At 46.5% G+C, this 20,427-nt stretch overlaps 1 protein-coding gene across 1 annotated transcript in view; it reads right to left on the bottom strand.

The window, feature by feature from the left end:
* LOC141050648 (transmembrane protease serine 9-like) overlaps positions 1 to 20,427 on the bottom strand; it is a 54,632-nt gene that overhangs the window by 32,342 nt on the left and 1,863 nt on the right. Inside the window, exons 2-9 of the mRNA XM_073547234.1 lie at positions 19,474 to 19,678; positions 17,609 to 17,880; positions 17,055 to 17,224; positions 14,036 to 14,310; positions 6,697 to 6,813; positions 4,841 to 4,974; positions 4,501 to 4,670; positions 3,731 to 3,844 (exon numbers count right to left, since the gene is read on the bottom strand). Of these exons, the coding sequence (XP_073403335.1) occupies positions 3,731 to 3,844; positions 4,501 to 4,670; positions 4,841 to 4,974; positions 6,697 to 6,813; positions 14,036 to 14,310; positions 17,055 to 17,224; positions 17,609 to 17,880; positions 19,474 to 19,678 (1,457 nt within the window). The remainder of the gene's footprint in view (positions 1 to 3,730; positions 3,845 to 4,500; positions 4,671 to 4,840; positions 4,975 to 6,696; positions 6,814 to 14,035; positions 14,311 to 17,054; positions 17,225 to 17,608; positions 17,881 to 19,473; positions 19,679 to 20,427) is intronic.

The following is a 20,427-nucleotide window of genomic DNA, read 5'->3' as shown; positions in this document are numbered from 1 at the left end:
TTCACGCTCGGTGGTTTCTGCGGAAGAGGGAGAGGCTGAGCCTCGGCTAATTCTCCCGATGGAGAGTTTTACGACCGTGGCTCCAGTTGCACTCGAGTCTATGCCACCGGGCAAGACCTTGGTGCCTCCTCAGCTACGGCCGGAGGTCCTCGCCTGGGCACACGCCTCCAGGGTGGGTGGTCATTTTGGTAATAAATGGACCACCGAACTCCTGGCAAGGTCATAATGTTGGCCGCATATGGCTCGAGATGTCAAGGAATACGTGCAAGCATGCGTCTCGTGTGCTCGGAACAGGCCCTCTAGACTGAGGCCAGCAGGGCTGTTATATCCCCTGCCAGTGGCGGATAGACCGTGGGAGATGGTTGGCATGGATTTCATAGTTGGCCTGCCCAAGTCTGGTGGCAGTACGGTCATCTGGGTGGTCACCGACCATTTTTCTAAAATGGTGCATCTGGTGCCACTCGCACGCTTGCCTTCCGCTCGTGGTCTTGCCACTTTGTTCATTAAGCACGTATTCCATTTGCATGGCATGCCGGACAAAATCGTGAGTGACCGAGGGCCCCAGTTTGCGTCTCGGTTTTGGAGGGAGCTCTGCAGCTTACTCAGCATCTAGCTAAATCTGTCCTCCGCTTACCATCCCGAGATGAATGGCTGGGTCGAGAGAGCCAATCAGACCTTGGTCACTTACCTACGGCATTTTGTCTCTGCCAGGCAGGATGACTGGGCATCCTTGCTACCTTGGGCTGAATTTGCCCTAAACAATGCGGTGGCTGACTCCACTGGTCAGACGCCCTTCCTTCTAAACGACGGCCAACATCCACGCGTCCCTGTCCCGATGCAAGTGTCCTCCACTGACTCCAGGGTGGCAGACTGGGCAGTGGAGGCCCGGGACATTTGGGATTGCACTCAGGATGCTATCCATGCTTCTAAGGAAAGGATGAGGGCGTCTGTCGACACGCATCGGCGACCCGCTCCAAGCTTCTCCCCTGGCGACATGGTATGGCTCTCCACCCGAAATATTAAACTATGGGTTGAGTCCCCTAAGTTCAGGCCGCGATATATTGGACCTTTCAAGGTCCTTGAGCGAATTAGCTCGGTGGTCTTCCTCCACACTTAGCCATTTCGGATGTGCTCCATGTGTCCCTCCTCAAACCAGTTCACATGGCTCGGTTTTCCGAGTCATCGGCCGGGTCGTCAGACTTGTCATCTGACGAATTTGAGGTTAATGCCATCGTGGGGCGCAGGTTTGTGCGTGGCAAAAAATTCTATTTGGGGAATTGGAAGGGTCACGGTCCCAAGGCTTGGACCTGGGAGCCGATGGAAAACATCCACGCACCGCTCCTGATCGCAGCTTTTGAGCGCAGTGAAGCGCAGAGGGGAGGGGGCCATGTCAGGTATCAGATTCCTGACACTGCACAGCAGGAATCCAGAGCCAGACATCCAGCGGTCTCCCATTCTCCTCCGACCGCTCCAGGTGCTGCTCAGCAATCACGGCGAGCCAGGCGTGCTTCTCAGACTCACTCTGACAGCCTGGATGTTGCTGCCACCTCTGGTGCAGCAATGGTAGCGCAACCTGCTCTGCAGGGAACCGCTCCAGAGGCTAAGTCCTCGTGCCATGCTACTGGGCATGCCCTCAAGGTGACCTCTCACTGGAGAGCAGGGATCACATGCTCAGGTCCTGCGTCGGATCTGATTGGTCCTTTCCAGAGTACTGGAAGGTTCCGGAAGCGCATGGCTATGTAAAGCCCGCATGGCGGCTTGGCCATACGCTAGTGTAGACTATGATATCTTGTGTGTATGGTGATGGATGCATGGACTGGTGACTGACTTATTATGAAACCCATTCCCTCGGATATTACGAATGGTGACAGAGTGTTGGTCAGTCAGCTCCAGTTAGTGGTTAGCTAGTGCCACTGTGCTCCCGCACTGCACACTAGCGTCCGACGGCATCCGGGTTCCCGGCGCCGTCGTCTCATTGGCTATACTTACCGCCGTGCTGCAGTAGCAGCAGTGATTGGCGTTCACGGCTGCGACGCCACACACCTGCTGGACCTGTGCTGTTAACAGGCCCAGCGCTTATTCCTATTTTGTATTAGGGCATCTCTGTGGCTCAACAGAGTCCGCCTTTACTCCTCGAGTGACGTGAACTCGAGTGCAGTACCTCACCAGCTAGCGAGTCTGCCATTGTCCAGCAGCGGTCTTGTCACCTACCGCACGGTGGACCCCGGGCGGCGAACGCACCTTCTACTATTTATATCTGTTGCGTTCCGCCGACTCTAACATGTTATTGGTGAAATTTGTAGTTTTTGGATTTGAACCGACTTCCGACTGGAGAGAAAAGTTAGAGGAGATATTTATTTTATTAAAATTAGGGCCAATGTTGCTTAGGCTTTAATATAACAAAAATAGGTGTGATGGTGTGATATGTTATGTGGGTATCATTTTGTGTTTATTTATATTTTACAGATTTCCATAGTGTTCTCCTGTTGCCCTGTATCATTCCGTGTATTCCCCATATGGTCTAGAGTCTCAATTACCTTCCAAAAGTCTGATAATTGAATTAGCTCACTTACTGTCTGCAGCCTGACTGTATCTATGCCTCTTGATGAATCCCCTGTAGTGCCTTAATCCCCAAGGCACCTTTGTCAGGTCTGGTAGGCCTGAAAACCGCCCCAACCTGTCTGACTACCCCTGGACATAAGGAGGGGGCTTGGGAGGACAGGAGCTGTACAAGTCAGATGCTGTGTGGTGATGATCGTGTGAAGACAGCACGTCAGAGAGAAGGGGAAGCATAAGGACCCATTGTATCCTCTGTCTGCTGGAATATTGGACTCTCATCTCCCTGGACATTTCATCCTGTTACTGAACTGCATACGTGTTCTGGACTATTGTATCCTCAGTGTGGTGGATTGTTTATGGACCTTTTAGTTTTGCCTATAATAAAGGTCGGGGAATTTTCACACTTCCCTCGCTCTGTTGATTGTGTGGTATTGGAGAAGGACCCCGTGACAATAGGTATTTTGTAGCTATTAAATCACTTGTGCCTCCAGCATTATTTCTTCGCTGCACCAGCAGTGATGCCAAGGTAGAAAACACAAGATCGGTCAGCCCAGTGATTGACTGCAGTGGTCACATGTTGCGGACATGACGTCACCAATGTGGCCCCGACAGCAATGAGGTGGTGCCTGAGCCAGTCAGCAATTCTCCTGAATTTCCATTAAATATTTTTTAACCAATGTCATCGTAGACCTCGTAATCATCACCAGTTTGACGAGATCCGTACAAAAAACTCAAGTTTTATGATTCATATGAAAAGTATGAAAACAAAGTCTCAACAGAGCGGAAATCCTTCTTCATTCATCCATTTCTGTGTCACTCTCCGGTCACACAACGTCAACGCTCAGGACTGAATTCCTTCAATAGAAATATTAGAATTTATTTATTGTTTTTCTGAAAATGAAATAAAATATATCATTCATGTTTTTTTGATGTAAGAAAAATGTTTTATTATTAAATGTTTAGATACACAAATTTGAAAAACTTATTTTATACAAACGATTTGTTCCTAAAGACGAGCGGCTAGTGAGGTCGTAATGATGAGGAGCATCAGCAGATAACTCGACGCGTTCATGTTTCCTCTACATTTTTGGGATGGTTGTGGGATATCGGTCACATTTTGAAAGTTCAGATCTGGTACATAAGACCAGATCCAGGACTGGTAGGCGGTTACCAGGGTGTAGACCCCGGGGCGGTTGGGTAAAGCGCATTCAGTTCCAAAGCTCACAACCCCAGACTGGTACCAGACGCCATAGACCTTGCACACGAGAGGTCCTCCAGAGTTTCCCTGAAAGACAACATCTATGGGCTTAGTACAAGTAGAGATAAACTACAAAATTTAGCAAGTAGGTAAAGCTATACATTTTCCACCACATTGGAATAAAGTAATTCTCCACTTTTTATAATCCCAAACGCAGTAGAAGCCATTGGTACCAGATCAATGGAGACATGACCACCGACACCCCCGTTGATGAGCCGGATGACACAGCTGAAATTCTACCAATAACAATGTCCCATGAAGCCTTTCATTCTCCTACAGCGCCTTTCCTTGGAAATAGAAGATCTACATGGTGACTATTGAAAGGTTATCCATCCAATACGTGGACAGTCCGCGTCTTCCAGGGAAAGACATTTCTTGTTGACACTTTCTGCTCTGCTTACATAAGACATAGTGCAGACTTGGGAATCATCAGACTTTATGGGGGGCTTTGAAATGTTTTTTCTAAGCTCAACAACCACTCTAACTTGTGCACAAAACTGTAAATCTATGGTCAAAATAACGTCACCGCACATGGACCATTCGCTGGGGCCAAGTGCAGAGCAGTTTTGTCCGCTAATGATGGCTGCATACTGTGATTTTTATTTCTCACATGGACCTCTGATACATATGGAAAGTCGCTCATGTGCACTAGTATAAAGACTAGCCCGACATCAGCCCCTCACCTGGCAGGAGTCCTTCCCTCCTTTGGGATATCCGGCACATATCATGGTGTCATACACTAAGGTAACAGAGCCGCTGGTCTGTGAGTCTATGTGATACATCTTGTCACATGTGCTGTAGTCGATCAGTGGGATCATCACCTTCTGAAGAGTCAGCGGGGACGTCAGGCTCACTGAGAAGGACACAAGTCATGTTATTCCATTACTTGTGTTCTCCACACGTTCTACCTTCTCAGATCATGTAGATCTGCCCATGGTTTGTCCCAGCCACAACTGGAGCAGCCATCAAGGTCCAGGTCATAGCAAATGCTCTGTGCTCAATTAAGGCACGGTTCTCCAATACCAGGAACTTTCCTAAGGTAGGTTTTATAATACATGTGATCATCGTTATTCACATCATCCCCGTCATTCTCATTATTCCAATCATGCACATCATCGAGGACAATGGTGGTGCAGACTGACCTCCTGTACTGGTGACTGTTCCCACAATTATCCCAGGTTTTATGACTTTCACTATCTATGTTTTATTTCTTTTTAGCACAATCATTATTTTGTTCGTCATCATTATTGTTATTACGCCAACCATCCCCCATCATACAAATCATCTCTGTCCTCACTTCCCGATGCTGTGTCTCCCCAGCTGGTGACCCAGCAGTCCAGGCCGCAGGGGAAGGTGACGGAGGCGGCGGGCAGGCAAGTGGGCAGGATGTATTTGGTGTAGTTGACCGGACTGAAGAGCTTCACCAGAGCGATGTCTCCTTGGTTTGTTGTAGATGAGTGTCACAGACCCACCGCTGACACCGGTATGTCACGGATGGAGGAATGCGATGCACTGCAGACACACTGCTATCACAGGCACAGTGGGGGCTTATCTTAGTTATCCCACCGCTGGCACCATGTGATAAATACAACAGCAAGCTAGTCTTGCCCTAACAATTTATCGTAGGGGGGTTACTTTGGGTGTCCCACCACTGCCCACAATACTTCATGAAGCTTTTCAGTTCCACTTTGGAACTTGCTGCTCTCCGGCACCCCCTTACCCTCAGGTCAGTCAGGGAACTACACCTGGGATAATTGGTTACCGGCCGGCTGCTTCAATAAGGTCTGGCCACCTGGCACGTTGCAGTGAGGGAATTATAAATGCTCTGGCTGCAGCTACCCAATTAGCTTATAAAATCCCTTTCCGTCACAGCCAGCAGTACCCGGGGCCCAGATCACTCTTTGTCGCCACCAGTTCCAGAGTTTCTCTGATTAAGTTATAAACTTAATAGAGGGGTTCGAAGTCAACCCAATTCAGTAGCATGATTATCTTAAAGGCACGTAAAATTCGTCTTAGAGCATGAAGACAGACTAATAAGTTTTATAATTTAATCCCAAAAAAGGCGGGCAGTGATTACACAGATAAAAGATGTTACAAAGTTGAGACATTAGATATGTACAATGCAAATATAAAATAAAAAGGATTAACAAAGATCAACACTTACAGTTGCTTAGATGGTCTGTAGGCTAACCATGTGGCGAGGGGAGGGGCAGCAGCCACATGTCACCCTGCATCTGGGGGGGTCCTTCTGGCATCAATCCTCCCTCTTGAATGACTAATTTCAGGGGGGAGTACATTATAGGTTTGGATTTGTGACATCATAAAAGGGCCGTCTGGGGTCGGTCCTCCCCTCTGCTCTAAGTTACAATTCTGACTACAAAACTTATAATGACTATATCTCGCATAGGGTACCTCGTATAAACATGCACATGGTATCATTCTTTTTAGTTTGTCAAATACAATAATTCAAAACCAAACATGCAGTAGTTATTTCACACCGTTTAGAAGGAATCCATTTCTCAGTTTCTGGGGGTGCTAGAACCATGAAAATTATGGGCAGAATGATGGTTTCTTGCATTTTGCAGAAATGTAATTATCATGTTTTTATCATAAGCGCACCGCGTTTTATGACCGAATGATTAGATCTCCATTATTTTGTATGAGGGTAGCTGAGCACATGGTTCAGAGACAGAGACCCCCCTCCATGAGGTAGGAAGGAGCTCACACTGGGGATTTAGGTTAGACTGGTTTTGTGTGAGCCGAGGGGGTGGGGGGAGGAGGGGGGCTTGCAGCTGCATGACAAGCAGACGTACAATCAGGAGTGTAACAATGGGAGATTCTGGAATGTTCCAGCGAAGCAATATCTTACTTATCGTTACAATGAGTACGAGGAATAAACTATAATTCTTGACACAGAACTATCCACTGTATTAGAGTCATCGACTAGGAGCTTGTAGGTGCCCAGATGCACCAAAAAGTATGAAATTGAAGAATCACTGTGGAGAAGAGAAAATGATAAGAGGTTACAAAGACTGAGGATCTGCCATCGTATCTCAGTCAATGAGACCAGACACCACCCAACTACACAGTTATTATGTACTGTCCATATGCATGGGGATTGGAGAGGTCCAGATTTTATCCTTTTACCTTTCATCTTGGCACATCCTTAGATCATGAGATAAGCAGCTTTAAAATAAAATATTTATTCCCAGAACTCTGCTGGGAGATGGTTATGCTATAGGTTTCTACTCATGTCCTCCCACTGGTTATTATGTGAATTGCAGGCCGTGTAAGTAGTGGATCGCTGCGGTTTCCACCATAGTCCACCAGGATAAGTTTGCATGTGGTGGTGGATGGATGTACGGAGGAGGAGGTCTTGGGATGCTTATATATATATATATATATATATATATATATATAGATATATTTACTTATAGTAAATAAAAAAATGAAAAAACAAAATCTTACAGCAGAACAGAGGTCATCAGAGAGATAATAAGCTAGAACTTTCTCATTGAAGCAATTGGCAGCTGTCAGCACCCACTGAGGGGCGATGAGGGAACCTCCACATAAATGGTAATAGTCCCACTCCCGTCTCCAAGACTTTACATGTGCTGCGCCAATTCTTTGGAATGCACTTCCCAGGTCAATACGATTAGTCCCCAATCCCCACAATTTTAAGCGTGCCCTGAAAACGCATTTATTCAGACTGGCCTATTGCCTCAACACATTAACCTAATCTATCCCTGTGTGGCACAGCCAAAAGTCTTACCATAACCATGTTCCCCGCATCATGTTCCCACATGCTTTATGCCTCCATTAGCCCTCTGCGTCTGTACTGTTACACACTTAACATTATGGCTGGTCCATACAATCAGGGCAACTGTTACCACCCACCTTTCGTGTCTCCCTCTTTCCTCATAGACTGTAAGCTTGCGAGCAGGGCCCTCATTCCTTTTGGTATCTGTTATGATCTATGTGATTATTGTTATGCTGTAATGTCTATTGTCTGTACAAATCCCCTCTGAAATGTAAAGTGCTGCAGAATATGTCGGCGCTATAGAAATAAAATTTATTATTATTATTGTTTAGCACTTTGTGAATCAGACTGACTTGCCACGGCCATTCTCCTTCTACAGCATCTGTGCCACCAACTATGCGACCAGTGACCTGCGGGGAGCCACACATCCAAGATCCATACAAGTCAGTCACATTTCAGTACATTGACCATATTTTGGGGGCTGTAAAGGAATATTGCACTGAGGTTTTATAGGTAACGCAGGTACGCGAGATGCAGTGACGAGACGGGAGTCGGAGTGAACTTAGAATATAACTTTTATAGATGTATATTTATATCTGTGTGGGGAGGAGGACTCCCATAGAGTGAAAGACCACCATAGAGTGACTGGGCCAGAACCAAGGGGACCGCCATCAGGGTTCCTGAAGGAACGACACCGGGGGGGGGGCAACGAAGGGAAACAGACGACTGAAGGTGACAGGACAGCAAGGGGCGGGGCGAGGATAAAAGGGGCAGGGAGCGGGCTCAGAAGTCAGTTGCCAGAGAGGCGAACAGGAGACAGGAAACCGTGTGATATAGAGAGAGACGATGTAACGGGCTTTGGAGAGTTGGGAGACCATCAGGGGTCTGTGAGGGGTAAGCGACGTACTTACCGAGCAGCGACTTGTGCTTTACCCCTACCGGAGGCTGTTCTCTGCCCAAGGTCGGTCACAGCCGTGCCCGCTGTTCCTCGCTCTGTTGCGGCTGGTCCGCTGCCCCTAGCCGCCGCTGTCATTTCACCCCAACCCGCTGCAGCGGCCTGGACACTGCCTCCCTGTCTTCGCCCACGGCTGTGGCCATTCCATCACCGGCCTCAGTGGATGCCACCTCGCCATAGGCGGCAGTAAAGGCCTACGTCCCGTCTACAGAGGGACCCTTAGCATAGGCCGACCAACCGTCACTTTAAATACTGCGACATAACTGCGCTTTGAGACGGGAGCCAGCTAAGACGTTCGGAAAGCCCTACCCCGCTGTGTCTTCAGGGGGTCATCTACACTCAGGATTACCCCAGCTCCAGGATTTCTTCAGGGCCTGTTGCGCCCCAATGCCACAGATCCTTCAGGGCCTGTTGCGCCCCCACCGGCACAGATCCTTCAGGGCCTGTTGCGCCCCCACGGCACAGATCCCTCAGGGCCTGTTGCACCCAACGGCACAGATCCTTCAGGGCCTGTTGCACCCCAGTGTCAGGGTTACTTCAGGGCCTGGTGTGCCCCGATGGCAAAGATCCTTCAGGGCATGTTGAGCCCCAGCTTCCCCTGGATACCGGGGCGCCAAAACAGCCGCATCAACGACCTCAAGTTGACTTTAGGAGATAAAGACCATAGTTGGCCGTATGTGGCCCATTACACCCGGTCTAGCCGGATTAGTCGCATTCTCAATAAGAAAAGTGTTGTTATTGTTGAGTCCCTGCGTGGACAGATTGGTGTTATCCCTTTTGTTTGCTCAGCATAGTCCCAGTGGCTCTAATTCATAAACGTTGACTTCAAAAACCACACTCAGTCTCGTGTCTCGTCACTGCATCCTGAGAACCTGTTGGTACCTACATCTGAAAGGGCTATATTGAGTAACCGACAAGCTGACAATGATTATTCCTCGCAGGGATCAGAACAATAATACACAGGGAACACGAACACAACTACCCGGTCGAAACCGGTAACTATAGGGCCGCGTTATGGTCGACTACGGGTCCAGAAAACTACAGGCTATCAGCTACAACGTGTCACTTTTCCTCCTCTGATGTCCGGCAGAGTGGTGGTCGGAGTCTCTTCGGCATCCTAGCCGCTGGGCCCTGCCGATGAGGATCTGACGCAGGCATCTGGCGTTCCTATGCCCAGATGGAGTGTGGGCACAACAGGCCCCTGTAGAGTTCCTCTGCGTTGTGCCTCCCAGCGGAGGCGGGATGGCGACAGTTGGGGCCCGAGTCATGTGGGCCGCTGCCGCAGGCTGGGGCCGGACAGCGGCGGCCACAGGTAGCAGCGGACAGGCTGCAGCCACGGACCGGGGTCGGGCATGGGCAACTGCAGCCTGGAGGTAGGCGATGGCGGCCGCGGGTGGCAATGGGCAGGCCGCAACTGCCGGTTGGATTTGGGCAGCGGCAGCCGCGGACAGGCCGCTGGCTGGATTTGGGCAGCGGTGGCCGCGGGTGGCAATGGGCAGGCTGCAGTCGTGGCTTGGAGTCAGGCTGTGGCGGCCGCGGGCAGGCTGCAGGATTCGGGCATTGACGCCCGCGGGAAGAGTGGTCGCGTAGTCGGGGTCCCTCTGCTGTAAGCCATAATCATCAACATTACCAGAAATAAACCCGTGAAATAGATCACTCTGTGTGTAATGACTCTATAGAATACAGGAGAGGCACTGTTTGTATTGAAGAACTGAAATAAATTCACTTTTTGATGATATTCTAATTTTTTGAGAAGCTCCTGTGTCTGCTCCCTCTTACCTCTGTCTTCTCATATATCTTTCACTGTGTCATGTCGGCGGTCATGGCTGCACCCGCTCCCGCCCCTCCTCCAGCGGCGACCGCCGCCACCTCCTCCTACCGGCGTCCTCGCCGCGGCACGCTCCCACGCTCTGCCTCCCCTCCTGTGACGGCGCCGCGCTCCTTCCTTAGGGCGCGCGCGCGCACCAGCGTCCCCTCTTCCGCCTATGGGGGGTGGCGCCGGGGGCGGCACGTACCGCCCGCTTCCGGACTCTAGGGTATTTCTGGCGCGCTCTCTATTGAGAGGACGCCTGAGAGTTGCTGTGCGCTCGCCACGCTGCGCTTTGGCCCCCTTCCGGTTCCTATAGTGCCGCCTGTTTCCCCTGTCTTCCCCTTGGCTTCCAGCCTCGCTCTGCATCCTTGTTCCCTGTGTTTGTTCACCCCGCATGACCTCTCTGTTCTCCCTTCTGTTACCCCTTGTGTGCTTTCTCCCGGTCCTCTCCCCTCTAGTACCTGCTCCCAGTCTGTCTACCCATCCAGTAGTCCTGTTAGGTCCTCTACCTCTCAGTCCAGTACTCCTGCCTACGGGCGCCTCTTGTCCTTGAGCCGCCCCTTTCTGGTTCCGGCTGTCGCGGTTCTGTCCTCGGTGGTCTTGCCCCAAACGATCCCTGTATAGGGGTCGGTCTTCACCTGGAGCGCTCGACCCCCGGGGCTCCAGATCCGCGACCCAGAGGGTCCACTCTCGGACGTCCTGTTCCGAAAAACGTCACACACTGTTTACCTCTGTCTCCTCATGTTTCTGCCCCTACTTCCTTCTGTCACCTCATGTTTCTCATCACCACATTTTGGAAATTCACTGAACCCAATGAATTTGAACAATTTGCTACTAGATGTGAGTTTGCATCAGCCACAGAAGGCTCCCATGACTTCCTCATAATGGCTTGCATCTATCGCATCACGTGATACAGCACAGCCAATCATGAGAGACTATTATAGCCTGTATAAAAGCAAAGGCAAAGAATGTAGCAGCCACTGTGCTGTAAATCTTCATACTGAGAGGATGACACAGCGTAACTATAGAGAATGGGAGATAAAGCCATGAAACAGAGAAGAAACTGTACGGGTAGTGTGACAGCACAGCGGTCACCTGTAGCCCCATGTCATGATGTCACCTTGTTATTGCTGTGAATGTTTTTATGCTAAAGATCTTGAAAAGGATTATATACAGTCTTAGGAGACCTCAGAGCATTATATGGATCTTTTTTTGGGAAAATCAAAGACTTGCAAATTGATTTTCCGCAAATCAAACTTTTTACAAACTGGCCAATTCAAATAAAAAATGGCTTATTTCTATTATTTAGTATTTTTTAATTTATGGCATTTACCAAACTCTCTTTATTATTCAGGGTGACTCCGGGGACCCCTGGTCTGTAAAATTGATGGGGTTTGGTATGAAGCTGGCATTGTGAGTTGGGGAGATGGATGTGCCTTGTCTGACCGGCCAGGAGTCTACACCTATGTCCCGGATTACTACAGCTGGATCAAGTCTCTTGCTACGTTCTCGTCCTCTGACTCTCCTGTGTCTTACAAGTCCTCGTCCTCTGTGTCTTCTCTATCAGTGTCTCTATTGACCCTCAGTCTATTGCTGCACGTTCAGCTGTATTTACGGGCAGCGCTGCACTAGGCATCAGGTCTGAATATGTCCATGTTCGCAATGGAGTCACGTTTGTCCTTAATCATACTCGTTGTGGTTTTGTCTCAATTTTCTCCTGTGACTTAAAAAGGTTGTGAAATTTTTCCCCAAACTGACACGTAAAGGCATGAGGAGCTCAAGAACGCTTCACAGCTCAACCAAGTCTGCACAGTCAATCCCCCAATTCCCACTGTTCCATAATTCCCAAGATGGCTGTGGCTGAACCCCATATTGCACAGGCCCTTGTACAAGGCTTTTATAATTTTTCAAGATGGCTGAGTCTACTATCGTTCAATGAAGATGCAAATACAAGGCGTCCACAGAGCCCACAGCACAGGTGCAGGATAAAGTAGCAGAGTTCCAATGGTAATTTAGGCTTCATACGGCCCTTCATAGATATTGCAGATCTTATATTTGCACTTCATATGGCGGTATTAGTTTGGAGCTGGCATCAGATCATATTATATAATCGGAAGGTAGAATTTTGGGTATTGGATGAAAGCCAGGCCTGACTTGCATGATGTGACCGATCTGACGATGATTTATGATTTTTATTGATTCAGTGCAGATTATTATCCTGATTATTACTTGATGACAAACATATTTTGGAGATTTTTTCACTTTACTGATTTGTGATGTCATTAATTATTATCTATTACTTACATTTATTTTTTGTACTTGCCTTTTTGACGTTGTTTTTTGTGCAGACTGTATAAAGTACAAACATAAAAAAATTATTCTACCTACAGTTTACTGGCAGTAATTATTAGCTCTTTTTAATGAAAACAGTTCACATCACTTATCAATAACTGTGGAAGAGATGATTTATTTACCAGCAAAAGATCTCAGTGATTGTCTGCAGTGTTGTCAACGTAATTTCACCACTGCAATCAACAAGGACCAGAGCAGCATTGGAGAGTACGTAAGGTCTCAGTTATGTTTTGTTTTTACACTTCGTATCAGGCTATGGGGGTCTACCCGTTACATAGCTCCTTTACACATTGTGTTTATCTCGGGTCAGATGTAGCGTGATATCTGCTCTACCGGTTGAGCCATCTAGATACACGAGCTAGGTATTATAAGTCACTGAGGCAGCCTTCTGGTCAGAAATCACTTTATTATTTGTTACATTATATGTCTGTTCACATTCATTCATTGTTTTTTGCGTCTATATTATTATTAGAAACGTATTTATGCAGCAATCACATCTGGTTGGACTAGTGATCGACTCAGTGATGGGTTGAAGGACTGGTTCAGGTGGAACGTTGCCATGTGATCTGGTCCTCTATGGTCCGTGCGTTAATGTCCCCATAGGTTTCCACACCACTCTTGGTGGTATCTTCTGCAATAATGCTCTCCCGCCACCGGCTTGTTGGTGCAGGTTGCCTTGCAGACCGGTGGTCCCTTCGTTCTACTGTTCTAAATACTAACGTCACGATGGATATGCGCGTATTCATATGTACGGAGTCTGGTATTTCAGCCCGTGCTGACCTTTATCTCTCTCTCTATGTATATTTCTGTTCTTTTCTCCTCTATTTATGACCAGTCTTTTCTTAGTGATCACATATCCCAGCCGGAGGAAGGCTTCGGCACCAAACAGAAGAGCGTCATCTATTTTTACTCAATGAGAAGTCTTTGAACTGACTCCATTTTGTCTGCATTTAGTAGCGCTACAGAAGTTTCCTCTTTTTATTCTTTTTTTGTGGGGAGATTTGTTGCAGAATTGAAGACTTTAGGAGAAGAGTCGAATCCATCTGGCACCACTCATAAGTCTTCAGTGAATTTCAGGGGATAGGTTTTTTCTTAGAGATTTTGATTTTGTATATCGATGGTGGACGACTAATCTCTAGTGCGAGAATGAAGGCTTCTTAGAAGAGGTCCGTCCAAAAAATTCAATGATTATTACATGATTAATGAAAATAGCGTGCATTGAGTATAATATACTGGTAATAGTGCTTTCCTCATCCATTCCCAGTTGACAAAATCAATATAATCAAGACATAAAAAAATCAATCCTTCTGCAAAATTCCTCGTCCTGTACATGATAATTACAGATATCGGAACACTGAAGCTGTAATGACGAGGAGTACCAGAAGATAACACGACGCATTCATGTTTCCTTTGCCTTTTTCAGGAGGTTGTGGGATGTTGCGCACATCATAGAACGTCAGCTCTGGTATGAATGACTGGATCCAGGACTGGTAAGCGGTTACCAGGGTGTAGACCCCAGGGCGGTTGGGTAAAGCACATCCAGAACCCCAGCTTACAACGCCAGACTGGTACCAGACACCATTGACCTTGGTCACGAGAGGTCCTCCAGAGTCTCCCTGAAAGACAAGATCTGTGGGCTTAGTGGACAAAGATAACAGGGATCTAAGTCGTTACAAGTTAATCTGATCTGGTTTTGGGCACAATTATTGAGTTTGGAAACCAGATAATGACTCCATGCGTTGCCAAACTCAACACTGAACCATTAAAAAAATTGACATTTATGAGCAAGAAGCGGCTTACACATCTCAGAGCTGAGAAGACTATTGGATCTGCATAAAATGACATAAAACCGGAAGTGGATGTAAGATTTCCTAAGTGGGAAGCTTTACAACAAACATCCCAAAACCACAAAATGTGTAATCTGATTACAGAACAGGAGAAGACGCTTCCACAATGTGAAGTGTTTGGCAAAAATCATGTATGCTTTAATTTTAGCAAGTCCCATTTAGCTAGAAGATGTCCTCCTCGGTCAGATCTTGGCTTCCAAGATGATCACCACCGGGCAGTGCAGTGGTGAGTCTGGACCTCATCTTCCCTGCCTTTATTATCCTCCAACACAGGAAAGGCAGGGGAGCCAAGGCTTACATCTATCAATATGCCAGTATAATGGTCATCCAGGAGGTGTGAGGAACAAATACCCAGTCTGAGCAAGGAAGCAGATGAAGGTCGCAAGGTATGGTGACTATTTATGAGACATGTCCTAAGATGGAGGATCAGTTTAACGGTGTTTCAATTAAAAGATCAACAAATCTTTGAATTAAACCAGAGATGCCCGAACTTTTGTACAAAACTATAAGATACAACTTTTACATGAAAGAAAAACTTGTGATAGTAATTTTCTTCTCTAGCTAATTATTGAAAATTCTTCATCGAGATCCCCGTCTTACTCAGAATGCCTGAAGTTGGTTTTCAAAACCCAAAAAGCCCTTCAACTGTATTTTAGTTGAAATATCAACAGAACAGTGAATATGAGCGGCGTGTTACAGACTAAGCCTTGCCTTTCTCCTGTGCCATCTGCCTTCGCTGTAGCCACTGTGACTTGGTGAGTGGTGGTGACGCAGGAGAAGTTGCATTGCTTTTTTAGTTCATTGATCAGGTTTTTCATACTGATGTAGCACGATAGTAGATTATATGGGCTGTTCACCCTACTAGCTTATAGCTGACACAGGAGAAGATGGCCCTGATGGTGATGACTGTGCTTGTGCCACCCAGATCTGTGCAATGTTTTCCTCTTAAAGTGGACATCACACTTGCCGGCCAGCCGAGACGCACCCAATGATTCCTTTGAATTGACTCCGGATTACTAGACCCTTCTGTCGCCCGATGGTTCTATCACTAGTTCCTTTCCTCTGGCCTTGACCCAACTGGCTTAACCCTTGCTATTTTCCTTCACTATCATCCTGACCTCATCCTTACCTGCTGATTTTATCTTTGGCTCCATCCTTTGGTCTAGATCAAGTTTGTTCACGATCCGACTGGCAACTTGCTCTACTGGCCAGAAGCTACACCATGGATGCAAACCACGGACCTTTGATGAGCAAAGGCTTAGCTCCGTGTACAGCGTGAAAGGGGGACACCAGAACATTCCATTTCCAGAGGATCTGGTTAACGCATAGACTGTCTGTGGAAGTGCTGCTAAGATTTTCCAGAGGCTGTATACAGAATCATTGCTGTTATGAATGAGTCACCGAAGGAGGAAAAAACAAAAATACAGGCTGAGTCCAGAAAACCGGAGAGGTTGGTAGCTATCGGATTGCAGACCCCTGATCCTATTCACACAACTAATAGTAGCCGTGGGGGGTTCCTACGGTGCCCTAGACCCCTCATTCACAGCCGGAGAACTAAATAAGCCTAAAGAAAGAAAGGGGAAATCTAAACTGCCCCAGAGCAGACCCCAAAGCAATAGACAGCCCCCAACATGTATTGTCGGTGAAAAGCAGATGAAAACACAAACACAGACAGAAAGACAGGTTGAGCAAACGATGGGGCCCAACTAACTAAATAGGAAAGGACAGAAAAGATGCTGGCTGCAATCCACAAAAATACTGCCAAAATCATGTCCAACACGTCTGATAGAAAAAAGGCCCTGAAGTCACTAGACTTCAAAAACACTATATCAGCACTCAGGTATATTCTGAAGACTGAGCAAAAGATCAACTTGACCAGAGACAAAAATGGAGCTCAGCCTGTACCAACAAGGGCAGGCAGAACACAAACACTAAGTAAACAGACAATATCTCATGGAAAAATAAGAGAGCAAATACTAAGCTTTCAGAAGACAGGTACTGAACTGGTTTGCAAGAGCTCAGAGCAGAAAGGATCACCAGCACCCCTGTAGGGCGTCGGCTGCCTTATATCCACTCAGTGATTCCGGGTGTCCAATCAGGCTCCACCTGTTCAGATGACAGGTTCTTCCCAACCCAATCAATTTCACTACCTCTCTTCACCAGCAGAGGGAGTTCATCAGACATCAACGATGAAGGGGAAAATGAACTCACAACACATTGCCCCCTAATATATCTCACAGTTATGTAGGTTGAAAAAAAGACTATGGTCCATCAAGTTCTTCCTTTCTCCTTCAGTTCTATATTCCTTATCACTATTTATAACCAACAACGACATATTATAAATGCTGAGATATAGTGTTGGCCATTACCACCTCTCGGGGTCGGACATGCCGCAGTCTGACTACTCTAGCTGATGCTCAAAATTTTTCATACAACTGTAAAATACCGGTCAGTAACTACTGGAAATATCTCCATTATTATAAACGAAGACCTATAAAGCATCGGCCCCTCACCTGGCAGGAGTCTTTACCTCCTGTGGAATATCCGGCACATATCATGGTGTTAGAGATTATGGTAATAAAATTGCTGATCCCTGAGTTTATGTGATACATCTTGTCACACGTCTTGTAGTCAATTAGTGGAAGCATCACCTTCTGAAGAGTCATCGGGGATGGTAGGCTCACTGAGGAGATAAATGACGGATTAATGTGACTTCTTATCTTCTTGTTAACAGGTTATACCCTGTTGGATCATGTAGGACAGAGGTCTCCCAGTCAGAACAAACATAAAATCTTACTGACCCCTTAGTCCATGTAGCTACAGAGATCGTTGGTTTCATGTGGTCAAGTAAGAAAAGGTGCAGCCCAAATCAAGAACTAACCAAGGGTATATCACCAAGATAACTGTTGAGCAAATTGGCCATCATACTAGAGACTTTTCTAAGGATCATCTCAAAAGTAAGTATGTTTTTCTATCTCCATCATTCTCGTCACCATTGTCATCACCCATATAGTCACTATCATCCAGATTATTCCAATCATCACAGTCATTCACTGCATCATCTCACCTTCTAAATCAATATCTCCCCAGCCGGTGGCCCAGGACTCCATGCCATTCGGGAAGGAGACAGAGGTGGAGGGCAGACAGATGGGCATGATGTATCTGGTGTAGCTGACCGGCCTGGAGAGCCTGATCAGAGCGATGTCTCCTCTGAGAGTTTCATTTGAGTATCGGAAATAAGGAATAATCCTTGACACAGAACTAACGATGGTCTGAGATTCTGCAACTTGGAGTTGGTAGGCGCCCAGCAGCACTACATAGTTTGCAGAGTTGGAATCCCTGTGGAGCAGAAAATATGATCAGAGGTTATAAGAGCCGAGGAATAATACATCCAGTGACCATATCTCAGCCCATGTCTGACCAGACATGACACCACTACGCAATTGTCATGTAATGTTCTTCTCCAAATATAAGGGGTTGGAAGAGGTCCACATTGCTTCTTTCTTGCCTTTCCTCTTCAATAGACACATCCCGAGATCAGGACATGAACAATCTTGGAAATAATACTCTGTTGGGAGCAGTTTATGCTGTATGTGACCTCAAAGTGGTTATGATGTGATTTGTCACTCGTCCTGCATTTTGCTTCCATTTTGTGAAATTATATTAAAAACATTAACGTTCTCCTGGTGCGCACTGCATGAAGACGAGGAACATTGTGTGCACCAGAGACGCGTGGTCTTTGCTAATGGACAGTAGCAATGTTATAACGCCACATTACTATACCCTCTCTATGGGTGCATCTTTAGGCTGCCATGGATAATTAGCCTGAGAGCCACACCCCCTTGGTAAAGAACATAAAAAATAGTACTAAATGTAAAGGTTTGTATTTCTGGAAACGTATGGTGAATTTTAAGAAAAACACAATGCAGCATACTCAGGGAGCAGCGGGAATAATATAAAAGCCCACGGTGGATACTGTATTCACTATACCATGGTAAAGGTACATGGGGTGATTGATGGGGGAGGGAGGCAGGACATGAGATTCTTATTTATATATTTCTGTATAAAAGGAAGGAACAAACGAAAAGACGGAACGAAGGAAGGAAAGGAAAGGGAAGGAAGGAAGGACATAGAAGGGATGGAAGGAGAGGAAGAGGAAGAAAGAAAAGAAAGAAAGAAAGAAAGAAGGAAAGAAAGAACAGAGAGGAAGTGAAGAAAGGAAAAGAAAGAGAGAAAGGAAAGAAAGGAAAAAGAGGAACAGAAAGTAGGGAAGAAAGGAAAGAATGGAAGGAAGGAAAGGAGGAAGGAAGGAAGTGAAAGGAAAGGAAGGACAGAGAGGAATGGAAGGAGGGAAAGGAAGGAAGGAATGAAAAGAAAGGAAGGAAGGGAAAGGAAAGGAAGGAAGGGAAAGAAAGGAAGGCAAGACAGAGAGGAAGAGAAGGAAGGAACAAAAAGATGGAGGGAAAGGAAAGGAAGGAAGGACAGAGAGGAAAGGAAGGAAGGAGAGTAACAGAAAGCAAGGATGTCAGAGAAAGAAAGAAAGAAAGAAAGAGAGAGAGAGAAAAAGAGAAAGAAAGGAAGGAGAGGAGCAGAAAGTAATGAAGAAAGGAAAGGAAAGGAGGATGGAAGGAAAGAAGGAAGGATGTGAAAGGAAAGGAAGGACAGAAAGGAAGGGAAGGAGAGAAAGGAAGGAAGGAATTAAAAGAATGTAAGGAAGGGAAAGGAAAGAAGGGAGGGAGGAAGGATGGAAGAAAGAAAAGGAAAGAATGGAAGGTAAAGAAAGGAAACACAGAGAGGAAGGGAAGGAACAAAAGGAAAGAAGGAAGAAAGGAAAGAAAAGAATGAAGGAAGGAACAAACGAAAAGAGAGCATGAAGACATAAATCATTCAGAATTATGTAGCCCTACACATATAAATATACCCGGCACTTACTTATCAATGCAGTGGGCAGCGGTCAGCACCCATTGGGATGCGATCAGCGAGCCTCCACATATGTGGTAGTAATTTCCCTGAATGTGGTACAGCAGACTCACTTGCCACGGCCATTCTCCCTTCACAGTGTCTGTACCACCAACTATCCTCCCGGTGATCTGCGGGGAGCCACAGACAGGGCTGCCATCGGCAGAGCTGGGTGTAGCTGGAAGGAAAGATTTCTACAAATCAGTAAATTTTTCTTTAGATTTATGACTTTTACACTTTTGTTATATTTTTATACGGACTCATTAGATCATATTTTCTCATCAATTTTTATCTTTTATTTTTCTGTTTTTCATTGTCCTGGGGTTTAAAGCAAATCAAGGATCAAATGGGATTTATTCTTTTTCACTTTTGTCTTTGTTGAGATAAAAAAGAAAATATATCTACATTGGGGCTTTACCAAGGCTCTGGTCTCTGCCATATTGTAGGTGGCTCAACTGGACCTTTACATGCTTCCAATTTTAAATCATGCCATGTTCAATAAGATGCCATTCTATAGAGGAGTATGGAAGCATTATTAATGGCAGATATTGGTCAATAACTCCTTAGCACAGAACCATAGGCATTTCTGGTCACACTGTGTAGACTCAGGGCATATGACGGCACAGCAAAGCCTCAGGCTCTCATCACTGAACCCTAACAAACTTCACACTTGAAGTTGAATGATCAATCCAGAGTTAATTTGCAACACTGCATTCCGGGCATGATGCATGGACAGTATTGCCCTGAGGTCATTCCCCCCATTCAGTGTGTAGGAGACACCCCGGAGGTCATGGGGCAGTAGAAGGACTTCACTGTTTCCAGAAATAACTCAACCCAATAGTCAACACCAAAGTGGAAGTGTCTGGGAAGGTTTGGCGATGAGAACAGAGCCCTTTCTTGGCTTCATTGGTGAATAAGTTAATTGCG

The sequence above is a fragment of the Dendrobates tinctorius genome, unplaced genomic scaffold (assembly GCF_039654945.1).
Source record: "Dendrobates tinctorius isolate UK_male_01 unplaced genomic scaffold, ASM3965494v1 ptg000152l, whole genome shotgun sequence".
Classification (NCBI taxonomy): Eukaryota; Metazoa; Chordata; class Amphibia; order Anura; family Dendrobatidae; genus Dendrobates; species Dendrobates tinctorius.
Note: the sequence above shows the minus strand (reverse complement) of the source record. Positions and strands in the feature narration are given on the sequence as shown.